At 39.9% G+C, this 17,416-nt stretch overlaps 2 protein-coding genes across 9 annotated transcripts in view; one reads left to right on the plus strand and one right to left on the minus strand.

Annotated features, from left to right (window-relative positions):
* Window positions 1-147, minus strand: part of COL28A1 (collagen type XXVIII alpha 1 chain) — an 88,699-nt gene extending 88,552 nt beyond the window's left edge. For both annotated transcript variants that reach the window (XM_080386738.1, XM_080386736.1), the window contains exon 1: window positions 51-147. The gene's annotated coding sequence lies outside the window, so the exon portion shown is untranslated. The remainder of the gene's footprint in view (window positions 1-50) is intronic.
* Window positions 148-382: 235 nt separating this feature from the next.
* MIOS (meiosis regulator for oocyte development) lies at window positions 383-14,525 on the plus strand. 7 transcript variants are annotated; one of them, XM_080386744.1, is made up of 11 exons: window positions 383-529; window positions 1,661-3,027; window positions 3,222-3,320; window positions 4,267-4,524; window positions 5,715-5,884; window positions 7,534-7,599; window positions 8,263-8,421; window positions 9,134-9,286; window positions 10,630-10,834; window positions 11,927-12,056; window positions 12,295-14,525. In XM_080386744.1, exons 2-11 carry the CDS (start codon window positions 1,731-1,733, stop codon window positions 12,389-12,391), a joined length of 2,634 nt encoding a protein of 877 aa, XP_080242870.1. In that variant the 5' UTR covers window positions 383-529; window positions 1,661-1,730; the 3' UTR covers window positions 12,392-14,525. The 7 variants fall into 7 exon arrangements, 6 of the variants coding, with proteins under 6 accessions (XP_080242870.1, XP_080242871.1, XP_080242872.1 ...); XM_080386745.1 differs by having other exon boundaries at window positions 384-525; XM_080386742.1 differs by having other exon boundaries at window positions 386-815.
* The last annotated feature ends 2,891 nt before the right edge of the window (window positions 14,526-17,416 follow it).

Here is a 17,416-nt window from a genome sequence, read left to right on the forward strand (position 1 = left end):
CCCTCTCTCCACCTGCCGCAGATGCCACCGGCACCTTGACCAACACCAACCTTCTAACAAAAGCTACTGCTTTAGTACAGCAGCGAGCGTAAGTCAACAGATAGAAACGGAGCGAGAGTCCAGCGATCCTTCTCCGGATCGCGGCGCGAGCCCCGTTCAGCTAAGGTCGAGCCCAGCTCCCACCCCGCCACCACCAACGCGCCCAGGGTTTTAAGCCGGCCAGCCCTGCGGGGCGGGGCTCCGGCGGGGCGGGGGAGGAGCGCGGCCCGGCGGCGGGCGGGAGGGAGGGGTCCTGCCAGGACAGGCGCTCCGCCCCCCTGCCCCCCGTTCGCCGGAAGTTCGGCAGCTTTTCTGTCCCCCCCGCGCCGGAAGCGCCACGGGTTTTCCTTCCCCGCTGCCCCCGCAACCGGAAGCCCTTGTGCGCTTGCCGCTCTTCCTCCTCGGACGGCAAGGCCGGTGGGCGTCGCGTCGCGTCGTCGCCCCTCCCCCCTTCCCGGTGGCGGTGGTGTCGGACGGCCCCGCGGGGTGGGTGAGCATCTGCCGCGCCTGGAAAGGGTGGGAGGGAAGCGGTCGGCCGCGCTCCGCACCGTTCCCGCCGCCGCGGGGCCTCGGCGGGGCCTTCTCGTTCAGCGGCTCCTGGGCGAGGAGCAGCGAGGCGGGCCGAGCGGCGGGCGGGGAGCCTGCCCCCTGCGGCGCGCAGGAGCCGGCCGTAACCAGGAGACACCCAGAGGGGGCCTGGGAGAAGTACGTAACGCTCCCTTTCCATGCTTCCCAGTTCCCAGTACAGCGTGGCCCTCTCCGCAATTACGGAAGAGGTTTGTACGATCTGCAGGGGGGTGTTGTACATAGACACGTAAAATGGGTCTGGGCTTGCAGCTATGGCAGGTGTAAACGGAGTTTAACAGTAATGTATATTTATGAATGCTATTAGGCCAAATGTGAACTACGACAAGGTAATGCTGGGGTAGAAGGTGAGTTTAGGAGCAGTAGAATAAGGTATTTCTGTAGAAATCTTCAAAAAGGGCAAGCCTTTCTAGGCTACGGTACAGACTTCAGACAAAACAGACTCTTAACTTTTGTCAATTAGAGCACTTCAATTAGGCAGAAATTTTCTCCTACATGTTTTAGGGAGTGGTTCTTTACCAGCAGCACACCCACATATCATGCCGCATCACATCTCAGTTAATCTCTCCTTCCTTAATATTGGCGTATTGTAAACCCAGCAGATCCTGTTGTCAGTTTGTAGGTGGCTGCGCTGGTTCTGTCTCAGTAGGTATACACCAGGAATCACAAAGTCTGCTGGGGGGAAGTGCTGTCGTGCAGAGGGCGGTTAAGGTTTTGGCCTGAAATGTACATGCATTAAACCAGAGGTCCTCAAACTACGGCCCACGGGCTGGATATGGCCCCCCAGGGTCCTTAGTCTGGCCCCCGGTATTTACAGACCCCCCCACCAGGGGTTGGGGCGGGAACCAAGCAGCTGCAGATGACTGCTGCCACTTCATCTGCATGCCAGCCCCCTGTTTAAAAAGTTTGAGGACCCCTGCATTAAACCTTTAGGCTAAAAGTCATTCAGAACCACACTCCTGTTAGTTTAAAGATGATCTCGGATTACAAAGATACTTGGTTTTTGATAACATTCCTCCAAATTATTTCTCAACAGTTCCCATATGCATGGACATCACCTGAATATTCTTACAAGAGCTTAAATTGTGTGTAAGCTTACCCTAAACATGAGCGGCTCCAAACCTGATATTTTGTGGGCCCCGCACCATGTTGACAGATTTGTTGTATGTGATTCGGAATTGAGCCTTTATCACATTGACTCTGCTGTAAGTTCAGAACTCAAGGCAGGGTCCTTGCGGTTGTCGGAAGAAACTACAGCTACGCTATTGTCAATAAATTCAGATACACCATATATGAAATGTGTGGCTTGGTATCCAAAGTACGATCCTGAATGTCTCCTTGCTGTTGGACAGGCCAATGGTCGAGTGGTACTTACTAGCCTTGGTCAAGATCACAACTCAAAATCTAAAGATTTGATAGGTAAAGAGTTTGTTCCCAAACATGCACGGCAATGCAATACTCTTGCGTGGAACCCACTAGATAGTAATTGGCTTGCTGCAGGGTTAGATAAACATCGGGCTGACTTTTCAGTATTGATCTGGGATATCAGCAGCAAATATGCCCCAGAAACTGCAGTTGCTACAGAGAAAGTAAGACTTTCAGCAGGAGATCCGGAAGCAGGACTGGTAGTAACAAAGCCACTATATGAATTGGGACAGAACGATGCTTGTCTCTCTCTCTGTTGGCTTCCACGGGATCAGAAGCTGCTTTTGGCTGGAATGCATCGAAATCTGGCTATCTTTGATCTGAGGAACACAAGCCAAAAAATATTTGTAAACACCAAGGCTGTCCAGGGAGTGACTGTCGATCCCTATTTCCACGATCGTGTAGCTTCCTTCTATGAAGGTCAGGTGGCCATATGGGATTTAAGAAAATTTGAAAAGCCTGTTTTGACCTTGACAGAGCAACCAAAACCCTTAACAAAAGTTGCGTGGTGTCCAACAAGAACTGGATTATTAGCTACTTTAACAAGGGATAGTAATATTATTAGACTGTATGACATGCAGCATACTCCCACTCCTATTGGAGATGAAACTGAGCCAACGATAATTGAAAGAAGTGTCCAACCTTGTGAAAACTACATTGCTTCATTTGCCTGGCATCCAACAAGTCAAAATCGAATGGTAGTAGTGACTCCCAACAGGACTATGTCTGACTTCACAGTTTTTGAAAGGATTTCTCTTGCATGGAGTCCAGTAACATCCTTAATGTGGGCTTGTGGACGACATTTATATGAGTGTACAGAAGAAGGAAAGGCTAGTTCCTTGGAAAAAGACATAGCAACCAAAATGCGGCTCAGAGCTTTGTCAAGGTATGGTCTTGATACTGAACAAGTTTGGAGAAATCACCTCCTGGCTGGAAATGAAGATCCTCAGCTGAAATCACTTTGGTACACTCTGCATTATATCCTTTATTTTACGATCCTAAAGAAGTAATGCACTTTTATATGTAAACTAGTTATATTAAATACATTAAAATCTTTAAATATAATGCAACATCCTGCAAATACTTTGCATATGTTAATAGGATGTGACTTTAACCAAAAAAAAAGGTTTCAAACACTTGGGAAAAATTAAGCTTCCTATACATGAAAATACTTATGAAGCAGTATACTGAAGATATGGATCAAAAACTTACAGGAAACAAAGGTCCCTTAGTTTATGCTGGCATTAAAACAATCGTGAAGTCATCTTTGGGTAAGAATGTTCCAACTTTGATAAGTTCTATTGTAGTATATTTACAGAATGATGCTCTCATGGGTTTGTCTCTAAATATTGTTGAAAGAGGTGTTTAAAAATATAGAAACAAAGTATTTCTATTTGTGTTTTACACATATCAAATTAACAGATCATATTGCAGTAATCTCCAGAATTTTCAGTGTTCTTGGAAAGTCAGTAATCATGAAAACAAAGTATCCTCAGAGGTAAATCTTCAGCTGGATTTCAAACGTTTGGGTTTTGACTATAGCACTGAAAATTCTTGCTCCCAACTTAACTGTTATGTTTTTTGGAATTTCACATAGGGGTGTGCTTCTGGGAAGCTGATTTTACTGTAGTCACTGCTAATGTACTAAGTACTTTGTGTAACTGTGTTTAAATAAGCTGTCTTGTTCTGAAGTGGTAATCACCCCTGGTACATCGCATTATGCCTCTCATGCTCAGTGAAGTTTTTATTAGTATAATCTATTACTTGAATCTTTCCTTCCCTATTCATTATGTGTCTTTATTATTATTTATGCTCCTTGGAGCAAAAAATAACTTCAGTGGTGGGAAAGCTTCTAGCATGTTGATGCTTGCTGAGAAAACTGGTAGAGCGGGTATTTGACTGTGTATTATGTATTTTCAAACTGAACATACTGATAACTCCTGTCAACTCTAATGAGGACCTCCAAAATCTTAGGGGGTAGAGAAAAGAAAAAAGACTTAGTGGAGTCTGTGTGTCAAGTTCAGATGGATGATTTTTAGCAGATCAAAATAATTTTTTGTATGCTGCTCCTTACCATGGAGTTTTTAGTGATGTTAAAGTACTAAAATATGATACTCAGCTTTTGTACTATTCTTTATGATTGAAATCAAAGTGTTGTGTTGTGATGGCAATTTAAGTTGTGATTTAAGCATAATTTAACTTATTTCCCATTTCTAGGAACAACAGAGAACCTCAGGCACAGCAGGAGTGGAGCTGATAGACAGGCAGATATTATTCAGTATCTGAGTGAGGAGAGATCCTTGGCTTTGCAGCTCTGTGGGTGGATAAAGAAGGGAACAGACTTAGATGTGGAACCTTTCTTAAATTCATTGGAACAGGAAGGAGACTGGGAGCGAGCTGCTGCTGTAGCACTTTTCAACTTGGACATACGGCGAGCAATACAAATCCTAAATAAAGGGGCTTCCTCGGGAAAAGGTGCATATCGTATTTAGTACCTTTTAGTTTGGCATATTACCTTAGTAGATTATTTTCATTGAACAGAATTATGGAAGATACTGCAGAAAAGAGAATCTGATGAATCCTGATATTTTACTCTTCAGGCTATCATATGCCTCACTGTGTAGTTAAGACAGATTTTATGTTTCAGAAGTTCCTATTGATGCATACCCCAGAAAGTATTACGTACTGAACTGCTGAGATTCTTTTATTTTAATGGAATTGCATTTTGGCTAGCTGTCATGTATATTTCCTTCTGTTGGGCTGTATGTAGCTTCCCACCAGTGCAATGGCTGTGGAATAATGGAAATGTGATGTTCAGGATCTGCAGAAAACATTTGTTTTGGAGTAATATTTGGTAAGAGTTGCAAAGTGTGAGGGAGAAGTTAAGATACTGGAGCCAAGAAATTGAGGTATTTTGTTCTGTTTTCTTGCCAGTATTCCTCCTAAACTCTGATTTGCATCTGTGTTCTCTTATTAAATTCAAAGGACTATCTTGCTACTAAAGTGGGTAGGTAAGACACAAAGGGAGTTGTTAAGGTTCTTTTTATTTTTACTATTGTCCCTTTTTGGTGGACGAAAGTGTGTGTGTGTTTTCCATAGGGAAGGCTCAGAGCGGAGACACCCTATCTTCACATTAAAAAATAAAATTGAACTTTCTGACAGAATGAATATTGAGATGAAATAGATTTAATGGTTTTAGGAAACTTGTTATCTTGAAGCTGCTATATGCATTTGTCATCCTCCAGCTAGGTCTGTTAAGTGATAGCTATATATACAATCCTATCTTTTCACTTCTTGTGGATATAAATCATGGTCATGACAATTATTTATGGTAGTGATAGGGACACAATTAGCAGTTCAAAGCTATTTCAAAATACCAGAACCAGTGTGATACTGCTTAAAGTATTATGCAGGCTGTCATGCATGTGGGCACGTGACTTTTAGAGCTGTAACTTACCTGAATAGACGCATTTAAAGCAGAAACTAATAAATGCTAGTTAGTGTATGCACATTTATTTTAGCTAGTGTTAATTCTACTGCATTTTGTCTTATATCCTGACAAAATGTTCTCTTTCAAACTGATATTTTCAATTACAGTTTTAATTGGATTTTTTTTCAAGTCCTTAAGTTGAATATTGTTTCACTGATTGCTTTTAATAAATCAGGTGATCTGAACCTTAATGTAGTGGCAATGGCTCTATCAGGCTACACGGACGAGAAGAACTCACTTTGGAGAGAAATGTGCAGTACTCTAAGACTGCAATTGAACAATCCCTACTTGTGTGCTATGTTTGCTTTCCTGACAAGCGAGTCTGGTTCATATGATGGTGTTTTGGTGAGTAAATTTCTGTTACATTAAAATTGCTTTAAATAATAGGTGCATGTGTGTGTGTATATATATATATATACACACACATACAGACATAGGTGGGGAAGTGTTATATGCTCCATGAATTACTCACATAGAATGTATTACTTCCTCCTGATGCGGGCAGATAACATTTTTTTCTGCGAAGTAGACATCTCATACTAGTGAATATTACGTTAGTTGAACAAAACATGCATAAGCAGCTAAAATATCTAATACAGTCCACACATTCTTTTAGAGGAATTTTTTTTGAGCATGGAATTATTGAGCCACTAGAAATACATTATCAAAATAATTCAAGTTGGAGGAAAAATGGGGAGAGAGGTTAATAATGGAAATGCACAAAAAAGAGTAAGCACAGGGGAGTTTGCAGAACTTACATCAAGCTATATTTGGATTTAATTGTATTTAATGTTTCCTTGCTTACTTGTTAAAATAATTTCTCTATGTTGAAACAGTAAACAGAATAGTTTCTTCTGAAATTGCTATGTGAAGAGCAAACTCAATCTTTAATTATTAGATACTTTGAGCCTTTTGGAGGAGTAACATACTTGATCCTTGGTTAGAGAACAACAGAAATACTTGATTCCATAGGAGTTATTTAGCCCAAGGGAGGATTCTTGTAACAAGGTAATTGGCCTAAACCTGTTGAAAACAAAGTTGTCACCATATGGTGCTTTTAGGATAGTAAAAAAAATAGGGTAAGAATTCCAGAGGAGAGAAACCTGAGTCTTTTTTTCCTCACTTGAAGAGAGAATGTTTGTGTTCTCTGGATGTTAGGTAGTAACTTTATAGTTGTTTTTTATTGATGAATTGGAAACGGACAAGATCATAAGGGGGGGGGGTGTTAATTTTTACTTCACTGAGATCTGTTGAAATTTGCGTGAAAAAGATTTTGCCAAGCACATCTCCTTGTTTTGGCAGTGTCAATCACAATTTCTATTCTGAGAATATCAAGAAGGAAAAACATGGGCACAGCTAAGTATGAGAATTAATCTAGTCAAGGATTTTTTTTTCCTTCAGTATCACAGCTAGTAAAATCCAAGAAGCAAAAAGTAAATATTGCATTGCTGTACCTTGAGTGCCAATATACTTGTGAGAAATCTGTGTTCTGGGTATTTGGACTTAAGTTTTTATGGTTGCTTGAGGTTTTTTGTTTATTTTGTTTATTAACTTTTAGTTGTGATTTTAGGAACTAATTGAGTAGTTAGGCTATTTATTTTTTAAGTATGGCAAATGAAGGTTGGTTTGTTTTTTCTTCCACCTGTGAGACTCCTGACTTAATACGCTAGAAGAACTAAGCCCAGCTCTACATGCCTTGCAAAGTTTCTTTTTCTAGAGTTCATAAACCACGCAGGATGTGCTGTACCGGGCTTTCCTGCCGCTTGAGTAATTGTTCCAGTAGCTGCAGTCTTGCTCTGATACCTGTATCTGAGTATAAATGATTAACCTGATATTTAGTGTTAGCTTTCTTCAGATGTGATGTTTTCTTTGTACATAATCAATCTCATAGTGTTAGTTATACAATAGTGCAAATGTTCTGACTTTTATAAACAATGTATTGAAAAAATGGAAACTTGCATGTGATGCTAGTGTTCCCATTTTTCTCTCCAAAGTATGAAAATAATGTAGCTGTACGAGACAGAGTGGCATTTGCTTGCAAGTTCCTCAATGATGCTCAGGTAAGTTTGTGATTGCACGTTTAAGCAAACTGTTTAAGCTGGGCTTTATTTAGAGGAAGAAGCAACTCTGGAATGGACAGGTGAGCAGTGGAAGCAATGAGTCATGAGTGATTTGGGTTTTTGCATCAGAGTAGGGTATAAGGTATGGTACAATCTGGTCTTCAGTTTGTACCTTCAGCTTGATTTTTCTTGGTTTTTTTCTTGTTCAGGTTTTGGTGTTGTTTTTTTTAATTAGTATTCATGACTTGCTAGTTTGTTAAATGCTACTGCATTACCTGTATATCTGTTTTACTAGAGTTATTTGTACTTATTATGTATTTCCAGATACTTGCATTCTCTCAAATAAAAGCTTGGTTTTACAGCAGGAATGTTTCCCTTTAGATTCACTGAAGTATTTAAAGAATACATAACCTCCCTCTTTGCACTTCTTATCGGCTTAAAGTTCATTGATAAATGCTTGAATTCTTGCAATGTAGTAGATATAAACATATAACTTTTCCTGTGTACCAACTAGCAAGCAGCATACTCTGTTAGCAGCAGGCACTCTTAAAGAAAGCTGTTTAAATTGTGAGAGCTGTTGTCATATGCTGATGTAAATGAGTTAGGAAGGAATGAACAGATGGCAAAAGCTAAGGGGTTTGGTTTTTTTTTGTTTTGTTATAGTTGAACAGGTTTATTGAAAAGCTGACTAATGAAATGAAAGATGCTGGGAATTTGGAGGGAATACTGTTAACAGGGCTGACAAAAGATGGAGTTGACTTGATGGAAAGTTACGTTGACAGAACTGGAGATGTCCAGACAGCAAGCTATTGCATGTTACAGGTTAGTGTTTCACTCAAAAAACCCACCTTTATAGAGAATTAAACGTGGTTTCTCTAGCAGTATAGTACTGAATCATGTGAACTAAAAAGTATTTTCTGTAATAAATGTGGATGTTATATATAATGCCTGTTTTGTGGAATAATCTGAAACACACACAGTGTTAACTATAAACATGTATCTTCACTCTCTCTTGTTGAGATAGCTTGAGTAGGGGAAAGAGGCAAAAAGAAAACATAGTCCTTTTTACTGGCTGAACTGGGAATAACCATACCCCTGCTTACTGGTGGTGTGTTTCCTGACAGGTTCAGTTTTGGGTTGGTTTTTTTTTTTGCTTCCAGGATTTTGATAGAGGACTGAGGTGAGGGGGTTTGTTTGTAGGCATTGGGTTTGGTGGGTTTTTTTATGATGGACTTGGTCTTGGCCCTCATACAGTTGCAGCTATTGCCAACAGTGTGTTTAACTGTGTATGTAACAGTGGTAGACTGTGGTATGTGACAGAATTTTATAATCCTTCATCTGACAGAAACGAGTTTTTAGAAGGATGGCAGCACCAGTATTTTCAAATCAGAGCCAGAATGAAGAAAATTTTTATCAAACTCACATTACAGTTTAATAGAAAACTAATCTTTTTCTAGATAAATTACACATATTATTTCCCATATGTTGTCGTACGCTTTGTAAAGTGTGTGACATTTTTTCCTGCCTGCTTTAGGGTTCTCCATCAGATGTACTTAAGGATGAGAGGGTTCAGTACTGGATTGAGAACTACAGGAATCTCCTAGATGCTTGGAGATTTTGGCACAAACGTGCAGAATTTGATATCCATAGGAGTAAGCTGGATCCCAGTTCAAAACCTTTAGCCCAGGTAAATGGAATTCTTGTATGAAGTATGACCAGTCCAGAAGGGAAGGTGGCATGGTACTTCTGTAGAAAAAAAGTTGCTGGCTGCACCTTGGCTTTCATCATGATTCATGTGCAAAAGAAAGAATTCAACTAAGGCTGCCCTAAATGCCCTAAAAAAGTAGCTGTGGTTTTTTTTCAAAATATTTTTTTAGAAAGGACTTGATAACTGTTTTGATAGAGGGTACAGAAATATGGTAAAGAAATCTACATTTCTTCATATCTAATCTAGGAAATTGGTTCCCTACCATTTTTTTCATGTGATTGTTTTAAAAATTATTTGATCTTTTCCTTTCAAATAACAGCTTGTCTTTCAGAAACTAACTTTTCAACACTTCTTTTCTAGGAAAACTTTTTTTCCACTCCCGTGTTGAAAACCAAAATCAGAGATGTATCATCCAGGTGAATTCAGCGTCTGGGTGAGGATGGTGCTGAAACTAGGGGATCTAACAAAGAACTTTTCAAATTGGCTCTTTTAATTGAAGCAAACCTCAAAGATATTTTGAAGCCCGTGAACCTTAAACTTAAAGTGAAGAACAGCAACTTTCATTATCAGTTCTGAACAAAAGCTAAACCAAAACCTTAACGCCCTGTCCAAATGCTAAGTAACATCTGGTGGCATTTTTAGCCAACATGGTCTTACCATAGCACCTTCCCCTCTCTCATGTCTGCTAAGTGTGTGCATCACAAGCCTTAGGGCTCAAGGAAGGCCTAAGGAAGGCTGGTTTTGACTTCATGTATCCATCACAGCTGTTTAAGGAGAGCTGCATCTGTACTGGTCCAAATGGGAGGGAGTTGAGTTTACTGCTTCTTCTGTATGTGATCAACATAAATAACCCCTCAAGAGTTTAAAATACGTGCTCCTTGGTACCAGGTCACAACTTGTGGCATAAGATATACAAAGATTATTACGAAAATCCTCATGTTGGGGACTGTAGAGTGGGTCACCTCCCTAAGGAGGGAGAGACCACATTTAATTATACAGTAAGTAGAATTAAATTTAATTTCTTTCATTACTGCAGATACAGCTTTTTATTATCTTACATAACACCTTTCCAGGTTTACTAATTGTGCATGTTTTTATGTGCTTTTTGAGGTAAGTGAGCATCATTAAGGCCTCCTTCTCAGGACTGTGTGCCACATATATAAGCCAAGATGTTAGAAACTCCTTCAAAAGTAGCCTTGGCTTTCCAGGGCACTCCCCAGAATGCCTGGTAAATAAGTGTTTGCTATCTTGAACGAATTCACTGATAGGAGTAGCAAAAGTGGAACCAAGCGAAAAAATTAATGGGCTTTTGTTCTCTTTAGGTGTTTGTGAGTTGCAATTTCTGTGGAAAATCAATCTCTTACAGCTGTTCAGCTATTCCTCATCAGGGGCGAGGTTTTAGCCAATACGGAGTTAGTGGTTCACCAACTAAGTCAAAAGTTACAAGCTGTCCTGGCTGCCGTAAGCCCCTTCCTCGCTGTGCACTTTGCTTGATAAATATGGGAACACCAGTTTCCAGTTGTCCAGGTATGATGCAGTGGGTTTTAGTTATTCAGCTCGGGCACTAGTTAGAGGCCTAATTAGCAGTTCCTGTTGGAAGACCTTCTGTTGCACCTTTTAATTTCTATTTGTACCCATACTGTAAATATTGATACTCGTCATTTTGAGGAAGACAGGCCATAATTGAAAACTTGTTTACATCCTGTCTGATTTCATGATGAAACCTATGTCTCAGTTCTTTGGCGTGAGACAGTATGCACAGTTACTTGGTTCTGACAGTTTTCCCAGTGAGGTTGTCGGTGAAATTCCATGATTAGACAGTTGAAAAGATTCAAGTACTGTGGTGGTCAGTATTGTGAGCTTTAAAACTGTAAGAAATGGGAAGTGTGTTTTCTTGAGACTAATTGTAGGGATGCTACAGAAATCTTGGAATGTAAATTAATTGATTTTTAGCTGGAAGAGGATGAGAAAATAAATTCAATGTGGTATACTTTCTGTCGCTAAATATGAAAGAATGCATGGGTCATGCTGTCACAGCTAAGAAATATGACTAGAATCTTTTGTTTCTAAATGTCTTGAGCTCAGCATTACACAAGTTCTAAATGAAACTGATTTTGTCCATATTTTTGGATGAGTCTTGTTATAAAGCCATGAGCAGCTGTGCAGCTGTCATCTATTCATATATCTCGTTCTTTCACTGAGCTGTTATGACTTCTATATTGTAATTGTTCCAATTCATAACTTAGATTTTGTTGCTTTTTCTAAAGCAGAACATTTTCATGTACATTAAGACAGGCCCATGATTCACTGGAACATAAATCAATCACTGAAACATAAATCACTTTCATCACTTTGTTGAAAGAGATTCTGTCTGTAAAATTTGTTTAACAGGCAAGCTTAGCACGTCCGTAAGATGTGAGACAACAGCTGAGCAATGTAATTCTTGTTTTGGCATTCCACCAGTTCTTAATAATTTTACTGACTTCTCTTTTAAAATCAGGCCACTTCACATAATGTTCCTAATTTCAAATTTATTCTAATAGTGTTACTGGGACTGAAATATAAATGAAGCATAATGATTTACAAGGTATTTGTGGGGTTGGGTTTGCCTCTGCACAGGAGGATCCAAATCAGATGAAAAAGTGGATCTTAGCAAAGACAAGAAGTTAGCCCAGTTCAACAACTGGTTTACTTGGTGTCACAACTGTAGGCATGGTGGACATGCTGGGCATATGCTTAGCTGGTTCAGGTAAGTTAATGTTGAAATCTTCCTTACTTCACATGTGTATGCTGCACTGAGTAGGACATGCCTCCTTTGCTGTAACTATCATTATAATGTTTTGTTGGTTTAGAACATGCAAGCTTAACTATGATGCTGAGTTTTTCTAAGATACTATGTCGCTGCACATACTGAAATGTATAGATTACAAAATGCTTGTTAGTTCTGTTTTACCTGTTTTTTCTTTTTTTCTGCTGTTGCTGTCTAGGGACCATACTGAATGCCCGGTTTCTGCCTGCTCTTGTAAGTGTATGCAGCTGGATACAACAGGGAATCTCATTCCAGCAGAGACTGTCCAGGCGTAAATATTGTTTAAAAATGTGGGGCTCTTTAACGGATGTCTGTTATAGTCCAAGCATATATTTTAGACAAAGGTCATTTGTGACTTACTGACTGTGAAAAAATAAATTGCTATCAGATCAGTAAAATGACTTGTGTATGACTGTGCTTGGTAGAAACTGGTATTCCTCAGATGAGCCTCTGGGTGTATAGTATGTGGTCCTTGTTCAGAGGACTGAAGCAGTTCAGTTCAAAAGCACTCCTGGAATACTGGACTCTTTGGATTTTATTAAAAGTTTTCAGGATAATGCTCAGCAGCCCTTTTATTTGTTTTCCAAACAAAGCAGTGTTTATCTTCTGTGAAAGTGGGCCTTCAAAATAACACCTGAAAGGTGTTCTTCAGAATGCAAAATGATGCTGTGGATTCCTCTGTTCATTGTTTGATCATACTTTCTTGTACACAAATGATCGTTTCCTTGTAAGTTCATTCGAAGTGCCACTGTTGTATTCTAAAGAATTTTATTTTGAAGAAAAATGCACGTTTTCTGTTTCCAAGTTCTGTTAATAGTAAAACAACATCTTTGCAATTCAAGATGTTATGTAATTTACCTACATACATAGCTGATGTGAATTTTAATGCTAAAGAATTTGGGGGCTTTGTCTCCTGGTGATGTCTATATCGTAGAGAAGAGCTCTGAGAAGTTGTGTCTGTTTCAGTACAGAGTGCAGGTAAACTATAGGGGACTTCATTAGATTAATTTTTAACATAGTACTGTAAAGATCTGAAATATCAAGGACTGGAGACTTGTAAATATTTAAGTTTTAAACTACATGCTGAGTCTTGACTACAGAAATATTTGAAGACTTTTGGATAATTGGCACATCCCTGTACTTCTGAAATATTCTGGGAAGTGTGAAATCAACCTATATAAATCCTGCTTCTGGTCACTAGCAGACACCAATCTGCTCTGAAAAGGCTGCACAATTTTAGGTCATTGACCACAAGTAGTTCTCCATATGTTACCAGCTGGAATTAAGATTATTTGTTAACTTAAGAGAGAGTCAATGATACTTTGCGAATACTGTGCTAGAAGCTAATCAGTATTGTTGTCCTTGATTTTGTAGGCAACAAAATTCACACAAATTAGGGGGAAAAAAGAAACCTGTTTTAAGGTATGTGATAATAACATCAGTTTACTTGGTGTGTGTTTATTTACTAGCAGAAACAGTATATGAGTGCTATGAAATACTAAATGGAATGCTAGCAATAAACTGGTACCCTATTGCCAGGACTGTGAAAATTGGTGTTTTGAAAGATAATATATTGTAATATACCACTGGTTCTAAGTGCTATAGTGTAGTTGCAACAAGATAGAATGTGGAAACGTTTTCTGTAGATGTACATGATTACATTCAGGAATTTGGTTATGTTTTCTGATTTAGCATTAATGTTGTAATACATCTGCTATGTTTATTCTGATCTAAATTTCTTGCCTAAATGACAAAGATCTTTTATAAGTTAAAATCAAAGAGGTACTTGATATTTGTAGGCATGAGAGAGCAGTTACTTTTTTTTTTTCTTGTTAGAATATTTATTTCTCTTCCCAGTACTTTTGCACACCTCATGTTGCTGTTGAAGAGCTCTTCAAAATGTTCTCGATCTATAAATGTAAACTGGGGTTTAATGTATGATACCCTATTTATATATACAGGCAATAAAACTTCTGCTTTTTGGAAGTGAGGATTTGTAAGTGTCAAGATATGTTTTTATTCCTCTGTAGTAACAATGTTTAGTAAATTTTCCTGATATATTCCATGTCCAGGTGAATGCAGCTATTAACTTACAAGGTCTCATTTTCTTATGTAAAGAAAACTAATTTATAACGTTTTCAGCTTGACTATACCTGTTTGTGTCAAATTATGTAATTTCATTAAATTAGATGCTTACTTTGATACTCAGCATGTTTTTGAAATGTTTTGGATTAGGAGTGTGTGCATATTCTGGCACAGTATAACTATCAGTTTTGGCTTTTGTAATTGGTAATCAGGCTTTCAGGCCAGTAATTACACTACTTGTAAAAATTTGCAGAGAGGTGTATGTTTTTTAATGATCAGATTTTTTCCTTGTTTTACTTTTAAATTAATAAAGCTGTGATTTTGGGGGTCATTTGTTGTCTTCTAACAAAAAGTGTAGCTACAGACATTGTATTAGCATTAGTATTTATTAAACTTTTATTGTTTTCTCCTATCTGCTCAACTCTGTCAGAGTTAACTAGATGAAGTGGCCTTGCATGCTAAAATATTTTGACCCTATTGTTGATGCTGATTATGTTTCATTATGTGCTCTAGCCCTGCCTCCCTTCCCTGATGAAGCACAAGCACTTTCTGATTGTATGCACAGGCTGCTTGCACATGAACACAACACCCGCTCTGTATGTGTGCATGCCTAAGCAAGGACAGCAGAACAGGTGTGGTGATGGTGACCAGGGCCAGCTGAGAGTCCAGTGATTGCCTGACAAGTCTGCAACAACACCCCTGACAAGGCTTTTCCCTGCCTCCTGGGTGCAGCCCTCAGTTCCTGCATGGTACTTCACTGCACGCTGCATTCTGGTGGCCTCCCTTGGGAGCTCCACTAAACTGAATTTCCTCAGGAGATTTTGCCAAATTTTATTCTGTTCCTCCATTTCAGACTCAGAGACTGCTTTCTGTACCGTAACCAACTGGGACATAAAACCATTCCCTTTCTGGACTGTCAGAGCAGAGAGGGGAGTCATAGTAGCTTGCTGGCCCAAGAGGACGGCTGCTGCTAGCTTCCTTACTTGGGAGTCTTTCTGCTCCACTGATACAGGGCTTTGAGCAGGAGTCACTCTTAACCATGGAGTGAATGATTTCCATGTCCACCAGACATGCCAAGGAGAGGTTTGGCTGGAGAAAACTGAGGTACCTGGATTGCAGCATGGCCCTTGTTACACTGACAATCTCTTGGGACTCCAGACAAGGGCTGGTGGGATGCAACTGTACCACTGCCCCCTCAAAGTGCCACTTTCATCCCAGGTGCAGGCTCCCTACGTAAGACTCCCATCATGTCTGTTTCATTGTTTTTACTTGCAGTTTTAGCCTGCAGCACAGCTAAAACAGACTGACAGTTTCAGAATTGTTTCTCAAAACACAGCTCTCCAAAACAGTTATTTCATGACCACCTAGCAGCCCCTGCAACAAGGCAGGCAGCCTTAAGCTGCCTCTTGTTTTTGAGGTACTTAGTAACCAGATTCTGCTAAAGCCTAACCTCTGCTGCAGCCAAGGAAGCCTGGTTTGGGACCTCCTCAGTCCCCTCCACCTTTCTAACAGCCATTTTGCCTCATCTGTGCTTCCCTGAGCCTCAGGCAAAAGCCCCTTCTATACCAGATCTCTTTTTTTCCAGTTATGCTTACTTAGATCAGGATCCTGCCAACTGTGCCAGGTGTTACAGGAGAAGGCAACGTGACAGCATCCCCGACACCAATGTTAGGAAGGGTGCTCCAAACACTCCCTTAGCAAGGGTAGGGAAAAAGATGCTGGGTCCCAGAAGTCAGTCACAAGCACAGTGGGAGCAGTAGGCTCACTGTCCTGACCCAAGTGACAGGAACTTCTCCCAGTCAGCCCCAATTCATCATTCACTTCGTTGCGCCCTTTCCTCTCCCAGGTTCCAGCCCTTCACCACCCTCAGGTCCTCCCAAGGAAGCCACCTGCTCCTATTCACAGCTTCCATTACTGGCCCTGCTGCTGGCCCTAGTTTTGGTGATATCCCTCTCTGGTGTTTATGATATAGTTGCCCTGGTGACTCCCCTTCTGTCAGTGACCCATAAAGCCACTATTTTCCATCCTGTTATCTATGAGGTCTGACAGTTTCTCATACCTTCATCTTGTTAGTGCAGTCCTAGCTGATGGTTGGCAGACCCCATGGTTATTCCTTTCCCTTGGGTACATGGAACTGCTGGCAGTTCCCTACATGGCTGTCCTGGTAAATGCATATATGACCTGAGCATTACTTTAATAGTGCCTTGCATTGCTGTCTTGTTAGTATAGCCACATAGCCATAGTCAGGCTAGGCCGTTTATTCACCAACAATAGTCTGTAGAGAAGCAGATGAATGAAAAGCAAATCTTGAAAACTCCTGGTTGTGTACTGCTTGCTAGGCATGTACCCAAGGGAAAGGAAAGAAAAAAAAAATTACAAAAACCATAAAACAGTTGTCTCTATGTGGGCAGGTAAAGTGCTATAGCCATCTACTTACTATTTTATTAGTCCTGAATAGTTTTGGTAACTAACTGTACATCATACTTTACAGGTTATATATACATGCACAAAATACCAAGTTTCTAAAGTAGAATAGTACAAAAGACTTAAATTCTAGGAAAACATGCCTGCAGTTATTAAGAATGATCTTTTGATTCCACTGAGGACTAAAATACAGGGTGATAGCAGTACAGGAGGGAGCATGGCACCATGCCACATGGACCTCTCAGCCATTGGCTACTTCATAAGCCCTCCTTCTTCCCAGTGACAGTAACTTGGTCAATTGCCCAAGTAGAGGGGAAAATAACAGATCAACTGTTAACTTGATCATTCACCCAGTTTGTAGTAACTTTACTAAATCTTTAAAACATTAATTCCTTGACTAACAACGGAGATGTCTGTAAATAAACACAAAGCTAGCAATCTCAAGGCGCTAAATCTAGCTATTAAACCTGAAACCTACTTGTATGAAAGGTTAATAAACATGGCTAAGGTTTTATTTAATAAATAAAACATTTCCAAGTATTTTAATTCAGAGAATATTTCCAAAGCTAGATTTTACTTTGTGTTACCTAAGAAATGTAAGAATTCTGCTATGTACTGTAAGTAGCCTGGATAGTAACAAAACTGGGAACTGTGTATAAGTTCACATGGTTAAAGTCATGGTGAGAAGTTAGCTCAATCCCGGTACTTCTGCTAAGGCTCCCATCAAAAATGAAGGCAGTGATGGAAGTCAACCATGTTTGAAATCCCCAAGCCTAACTGGATATCTGCCA

This window comes from Falco punctatus (assembly GCF_963210335.1).
Source record: "Falco punctatus genome assembly, chromosome: 4".
In the NCBI taxonomy this organism is placed as follows: domain Eukaryota; kingdom Metazoa; phylum Chordata; class Aves; order Falconiformes; family Falconidae; genus Falco; species Falco punctatus.